Genomic DNA, 7,583 nt, shown 5'->3' with positions numbered 1-7,583 from the left:
TGTCGTTGTTCAAAATCCTGAAGACATTTCTTCTTCTAATATGTAAGTTGTGAAAATGGAATTATATACCTTGGAATTTGGTATTTCTTCTAACCATGTTTTTAGACAACAATATAGACTGGCGTGAATAAGATAATAGTCAAAGCCTCAAAGGAAAATAAGGTAAGGTGTCTTTTGCACTTCAGCAACTAATTTCAAGTCATTGACAAAGAAATCAAGATGCATAAGGCTCCTTGTCCTTTTATTTTTTCAACTATACTTAATTGGCTGAAATTGTCGACCAACATAATCTCACAAAATTTGACACAGTGAGTTCACTGTTCACCACACGCCTAAAACGTGCAATTTATTAATATCTCAGATCTCTAGATATTTTCTCCAATGAGGTCCCTTTTGTTTTTTGGACTCGAGATCTCTACAACCGGGTACAGAGATCATCTCTGTAACCGTGTAATCTCGCCGTTCATTCAAATTCGAGATGTGTGTGTGCCTCGATACCTGTGTGTACTCTGAGATGTGTGTGTATGCGTCGAGATACGAGATGGGTGTGTGTGGTACAGAGATTGATCTCTGTACCCGGTTATAGAGGAACCGCTCTCTTGTTTTTTTACTTTAAGAAGGTAAAGCTGTAGTGGCATTAAGAAGCCACGTGGCAAATCCCCATCACTCCAATCTAACTTACATTATACAGAAACCAATCAATAATGATAGGGGACAAATAACATAGGTGGTAAAGAATATGATGGTATTTGAAAAGGAAATCCTTTACAACTTTCTGTGGAAGTTTGTGTGGCCCTTCAATGGCAATCTTTCTATCATTTACAGTTCAAAAGGATGTTGTTTCGCTTTCCAATTAGGTGTGAACCCTTGAAAGTACTTGTCCTCCGTATCTCAACAAGATCTTCAAAGTTTGGACTGATTCAATTCAATCAGAAGAAAAGATAAGATTAAAGGGTTGCCTGATGTTTGGTTGCAAGTTGCAATTACCTTGTATATACAACTCTATGATCATAGGCTTATTCTCTCATGTTTGGTATATAAAGAGATTGGGTGGTCCAATTCTATATTTCCAGTAGGGTTGGAATTTGAATCAGTATGGGTCCTGAAGCTGAAAGCTGAAAGCTGAAAGCAATTTTATATTACAGATGTATTTTACAATCCTAGGCCTAAGAAAATTTGATGCATTGGTCTGTATTATTCGGTACCAAGCCCCCTTGGTCCGCAGTAGGCAATGACATTTATGCAGAATGTTTGCTTAAACCGACTAGGGCCCTGTATAAGATTCACAGTTCATATTATACCCGAGTACTGGATTCATATTGGTAAATCACTAAATTGGATGTTGAAATCCTAACATACCATCTGGTACATTTTACAATTTTAACACAACGAACAATGTCACCAGTATGACATCAAAAGCTAGTGTTTTGTGATCTCATTAAAAAAGGATGGCATGTTGAATCCTTGAACTTTGGTGTGGATGATCCAACCTGAAAATATAATACTTGGATTCTGATGCAACATTTTGTATCCCTTCTCCTTGGATATGTCCCCATCTGATTAGGACATTGAAAATTATAAGATTATTGTTAGGACTAAAACCTAATAATTGAAGCCACCACAGCAAGAAGCATGCGCCCGCCTTCCCACCAGCAGACTTAGGGTCAACCCTTCATAATCCATCTACTCATGGAGAGTTGTTGGCAATTCCTACTACCAACTATCTCGGTGGTCAAATGATTACACAAGTTTTAATATTAATCGTGTTTGTTTACTACTTGACATTATTAGTGATTGGATCCTTCTAATGGGATCTAGTTGGATAAGACGGTTTAAGGTAGGTAAGAAGGTTGCCTGTGGGATACCTGCACACTGGGCAGTCAAAAACTCAAAACACAATAACCGTACAGCTTATTTACATCAGAAATAAAATGGGTCAAAGATTCAAAGGCATAAAAACAATTGAAAAGTTTCCAACAAGATGATTGGAAAATTACTATGAAATTATGTACAAAGATTTGAACAGAGCATATACAGAAGTGCTCATTTTACCTAGGCACGTATTTACATCGCTTGGCCAGTCCTAGTAATAGAAAGGAATGGGGTGTGGTGTATCCCTCAGTGTAGAATACAAACAAGACGGCTATATCTACAGGCACTCTAGATTGTATCTATCAACTGACAAACAACTGTGTTTCTACTTCATTCACAACTTCACTAGCATGGTTTGAGATTTTTGAGGGGTCTGAGTAGTGGGTTTCTATGTACATTGGATAACTTGGGAGTGTTGGTTGCCTTTAGGAGTAGGGTTTAACCAACCCAAAGTTACAAAGTGACCTGGACTTGAAGAGACCACCGAAGAGGAACCTAGTCGGGGACTCTTGAGGAGCGGATTTACAGTACTCAGAGCTCCCTTTCACCTGGAGAACTGTTTGACCAATTTCCTGCCTAATACTATCTATAATCCTAGCATCAACAGGATTTCCAGCTGCATCACGAACATAGAAAGTGTTAATGGCTTTCCCTGCTCTTGTTGTCACTTCCGCCCTTGTAACAGACAAACTGTTCTCTCGGAAGATGCGAGTCACATCAGATAGCAATCCAACTCTATCGCTTGTGCACAACTCAAGCTTCAAACCCTGTGAAAAAAGAAGAAATGAATAAAATTGTCACAGGCAACATTATAAAAGACAAAACTGCTTTCAAAGAGAGCTCCAATTGAATACGTGCATCCACATTCCACACAAAAAGCAAAATAGAAATATGATTGACTAGATCTACAATTACTCGTCACTGATGATTGTACTTAAGATGGATCTTTAATACTCATAAAGGTGCCACACTTCATTTATATATGGAATCAAAATTGGGGAATCATTTCTTTTCTGTCCAGTGACTAACTTTGATCAAACAAGTAAACCACAGGACTTGTTCGATGGGAAGGCTCCTGCGTCCTCGATAATTTAAGTTGGCATCAAATCACATGGAAACCCATCCTTTATTCCATCTGATTCTGCCTCAAAAATAAGATCCAAATCAGCTTCTACTAGAAATAAACTAATAACTACTCGAACCCTGGTACTCTGGTAGCAATGCACAAAACACAGCAATGATGGTGAAACGCAAGGGCTTTCCACGCTTTGCTCATAATAACTAAGTCAATCTTTAAGGACTTGCAAGCACAATATAAAACATACATATTGAAGTGCGAGGACTGACAGTTGTATAATGACATGATTCGTTCCGCCTTATCGCACAGTTACTACTTCCTAGTACTTCATAAAAACTACCGTTGCTACTTCTTCTAAACATTGTGATATTTCAACATTTTCATGGTAAGAAAAATAATAAAGAGTTCAATACTACTAAAAGGTAAATAAATTGATGATACATACAAGAACAGGTAATAAAAGAATCAGCCATCCTAATCCCTTAAGCAAGTAGAAGCATGTACAAACTTAGCATTTAACTATAACTATCATTCAGAAGACGAGTTAAGAGTCGAGCCATCATTTCTATATAGATCGAACTTTTAAAAATAAAAGGGTAAACTAGTCTGTAGTCTTACATCAGATACTCTTCTCTCTATAGCTGCTTCAAGACATTGAATCATTCTTTCTTTCTCTCCTTCTGAGTTTACAGGAGATCCATCTACATGCCTAATATAGTATTCCTACAACATTGAGAAAACAATGTCAAACAATTGACATATACCCATATGAATACACAACCCAATTAAAAAAGAAACAGGAGCCATACCTGATAAGCTTCTGGTCCTTCCGCGTCAATATTTGCATGGAAAACTACATATTGCATGTCTGTTAAAGTGCAGACTGTATCATAGAGAAGCTTCGGCCTATCCTTACACCGAATAGTGACTATGGAATAGTCCTTATCATACCAATTAACCATAGTAACATTTGGTCTGTGCTTTTCATCCAAGGTATCATCATCACATCTTTCATAGTCTCGATCAGCAAACATCATCTGATGAAGCCTTCTCTCAGTGTGAGTGACTCCAAGAGCAACCACAGTCTTAGCTCCCCTAGTTTTGTTGTTACCCTTGAGTACATTGCAAAGAAGTTTCTTAATCTTAGATAGCCTCTCCGGATCCAAAATAGCAGACCCAGTGGCCTCATCGGTTACATGCATTACAGCTGCAGCCCTTGTGTTGTGGGTCCAGATTTCGGCGTTCACTACATTGCATTTAAGATCAGTAAGGACAGCACTAATTTCAGAGAGTAATCCTGGCCGGTCCGTGCCGGTTAACTCAATTGATGTATGGTCCTTTGATGGTTCAACTCCCACAGACCTTCTTGGCGGTGGCACAAAGCTGGAATCAGCTCCAAGAGACTGTAACACAAATCTAGAAATCAATGGGTATGCTCACAACAAGTACAGCGAGGTATATACAAACAAAACAGAACTAATTAACCGACCAACCTTCTTAATATAGTCTAGAACAACTTCATCAAAAATCTTGTTCCCATCTCTGTCTGTGACGTTAAATACTGTGAAGACACGCAATATCAGTACCCATTCCGAAACCAAAGAACGAATCATTTATACACACACACTAACATAAAAAAGAAGTTCTAGAGAAAATAATGTACATTATCAATATTAAAAAGAAACCTTACCGTCCATAAACCAGCCTCCATCTGAAGAAATATAAGCTTTGGTAACAATAAGGTTCATATCAGTAAGAACTTGTACAACTTCAAGAAGAATACCATGTTTGTTTGCACTATCAACCTTGATTACAAAGTAAACAAAAATCATGAAAATGCCAACCAGATACAAACACCCAGATTCATAAAAAGGGAAATAAAACAAGGCTTACTCTAATAACTGTTGCAGTCTTGCTAGCTTCATTGTCAATTACAACCCTGAAAAGTACAAAGAGAACATAATAAGTTTTCATACAACTCATTATTCTGGGTTGTCTTAAAAGTGACTTTATAACTACATGGAAAAAAGAAAAAGTAAATTTTTGTACCTGGGTGGATTCATTCTTCTTATGAATTTCTCATATTCATCTTCTGGATCCCATGAACAACTGATGTCATACTCTGAAAATTTAATAATCATGTTTACAGTTAATTAGACCCAGGATTGGATATCACATACCAAAATTAATTGAAGAAAACCCATCAACCAAAACAAGACCACCCCAGAAGTGACTAATTCAACAAGAAATGAACTAGAAAACCCTTTTAAAACAACCAGTTGAAAAAAAATTGGAAACGAGAAGAAAAGAGGCATACCCATTATAAAATAAAATTCCTTGCTTCTCACGAAACAAAACAAATAAAGTTTCCTTAACCACTGACTAGTCTCTCTGTTTGTTAAAGAAACTTATAAAAAGAAAACTCTCTGTAGATTCTGAAAACAGTAGTACAACAAGAAGAAAGTAACAGAGTTTTCTCTCTTCTTCTTCTTCTTCTCTTCTCGCTTGGTGTGCTTTTTTTTATTATTATTAAGGAAGTCTCGCTTTCTGCGTGTTAAATGAGTTTCCAAACAAGTCCTTATATGCTCTCTCTCTGTGTGGGTGATTCATTTTCTCACTGCGCATTTTAGTGACAGCCCCCTTGACTACAACTGTGAATGAATGATTCTGTTGAATCTTTTCTTTACTTTCCCGTTCCGCTAAATTTCACTGTTTGAGAATCCCGTAATTAATGTAGAAGATTCTGTACTTCTCTATGTTTGTTAACTATTCTAGATCTCGTATTAAAAGTGTTAACTAATTCTGTAGAAATATATTTGGCACGTTTGTATTTCTATACAAATCAACATCACGCTTTAGGAGTGTGGCTTATAGAAGTCTGAGTAGAATCTTTCGTAAACTGTGGAAAACCAAGTTTTGTTCTTCTCACATCAACTAATGAACCAATGATAATGAACATTGGTGTTTACATACACACCAATAAAATAGAGGACGTAGTGATCATAGGGTACTTTGTGTCAAGCAACTGATGCCTACACGCTTTTCTTTGGACTAGTAAGTAGTCATCAATATCAAAATTTCCAAATTTAAATCTCATACTTTTAGGTCCTTCTATCAATATTTCTAATATCTCCTTGAAATAATACAATCTTTCCATCCATTTGCATTTGAGGAAATCCAAATCGCAAGTATTCAATTCATATTATCCTCACGCCGATTTACCCTATCAAAATTATAGCAGTTTTATTTAAATAATTTAGTTACTAAATAAAAATAAAAATTATTAATAGTTATTGGATATCCCTATCCCACCCATATATTCACATTCTTTTTTATATTATAAACGCTCGCTTACGTAATTACTGTAGAAATTGTAAATCTTTTGAAATCATCTTCCAGACTAAAAGAAAATCATGATCATCTCATGGCCTTCATTAGTTCATTCCAATTAGGGCTGGTAATGGGTTGGATCGGTCCGGGTCTGGATATATGCAAATCCAAAACCGACGCACTTTTCAACAATACATATCCAAAAACCGAACCGAATTTTTTTTTTTTATTCCGGATCCAATCCGTTCCGAGCTAATAAATTCAATTTCAACCCGGTGAACCGAATTTTTTATAATTGGATCATAATTTTCGTTATATAAATATTAAATAATTTTTTTTTTTGCTAAACACAAAAACGAGGTAAGCAAATCCAAAAGGCATAATGAATAATTTGAAATCCAAATTTGTAAGGGAGAATATTCCTTTAGATATAAACCATATTTTTATTATGTAATAAAAAAATATCGTAATATTACATATGTATTTTGCATATCTTATTTTGAAACTTTAAATATTGCAATGTTGCATAAAATATAATAGAAATATATGGTGAAGGAAAATTATGAAGAATAAGACTAAAAAATTTAATCAGATCAGGCCCATAACGGTTCGGTACATACTTAATTCAAAACCAATACAATAAGAGTCTGGTTCTGATTTTCAAGACCCAAAACCGGTCCAATATGCTAACTACCTGTCCTAGACCCATTTTTATTGGTTCGAACCGGATCGAGTATCGATTCTTATCTGACCCATTGCCAGCCCTAATTCCAATGTATATTTTAAGCACTACACTAGTTTGTGATTTCGATGGAATTCTTGAAATTCCATCCAATATTTTAATTTTTGAGAAATTTGGAATTCCATATCAAGAATTGGAAAAACATAAATTTCATAATGTATTTGAAATATAGCGAAATAAAAATTGGAATTCCAATTTTTAGATTTGTCGAAATTCCATAGATTCCAAAATCTTGAACTACACTACAAAGTGACTATCTTTCACTAGAAAGTAGGTACACAAGCTCGATTCGTTATTATAGAGCTTTGACTGAATGAGTAAGTAGGTACACAAGTAATATGCAAAAAAATAGATCCTCGACTTATATAAGATACACTTCTTCTCAGGTTTAAACACGTAATGATTCGTTTTCTTCATCATACCTCCAATAATCACGGGATACATCCTTGTCTTGCTAAGTACCGCAATAAGTACGTCGAGCTTCTTTTTACATACCTTTTCTTATTACTTGGTTGTACTTGTGGAAAGAGGAAAATATATAAATTACTATAGTCGTAACCT

General features: G+C 35.6%; 1 protein-coding gene across 1 annotated transcript; it reads right to left on the bottom strand.

The window, feature by feature from the left end:
* Nucleotides 1-1,960: 1,960 nt before the first annotated feature.
* Nucleotides 1,961-5,605, bottom strand: LOC147521829 (ACT domain-containing protein ACR4-like). The gene is made up of 8 exons (XM_086588751.1): nt 5,268-5,605; nt 5,000-5,072; nt 4,844-4,889; nt 4,641-4,755; nt 4,444-4,511; nt 3,760-4,353; nt 3,569-3,673; nt 1,961-2,639 (listed from the first exon to the last, which is right to left on the bottom strand). The coding sequence occupies exons 1-8, from the start codon at nt 5,269-5,271 to the stop codon at nt 2,298-2,300; spliced, it is 1,347 nt and encodes a 448-aa protein (XP_086444877.1). The 5' UTR covers nt 5,272-5,605; the 3' UTR covers nt 1,961-2,297.
* Nucleotides 5,606-7,583: the final 1,978 nt, after the last annotated feature.

This window comes from Coptis chinensis, chromosome 1 (assembly GCF_015680905.1).
Source record: "Coptis chinensis isolate HL-2020 chromosome 1, ASM1568090v1, whole genome shotgun sequence".
Classification (NCBI taxonomy): Eukaryota; Viridiplantae; Streptophyta; class Magnoliopsida; order Ranunculales; family Ranunculaceae; genus Coptis; species Coptis chinensis.
The sequence above is the reverse complement of the archived record's forward strand: the minus strand, read 5'-3'. Positions and strand labels throughout refer to the sequence as shown.

Coding starts and splice junctions, on each gene's coding strand:
- LOC147521829 (XM_086588751.1), bottom strand. Junction 4,890..4,999: donor AGAAGAATGAATCCACCCAG/GTACAAAAATTT, acceptor TGTACTTTTCAG/GGTTGTAATTGACAATGAAG. Junction 4,512..4,640: donor TGGAGGCTGGTTTATGGACG/GTAAGGTTTCTT, acceptor GTGTCTTCACAG/TATTTAACGTCACAGACAGA.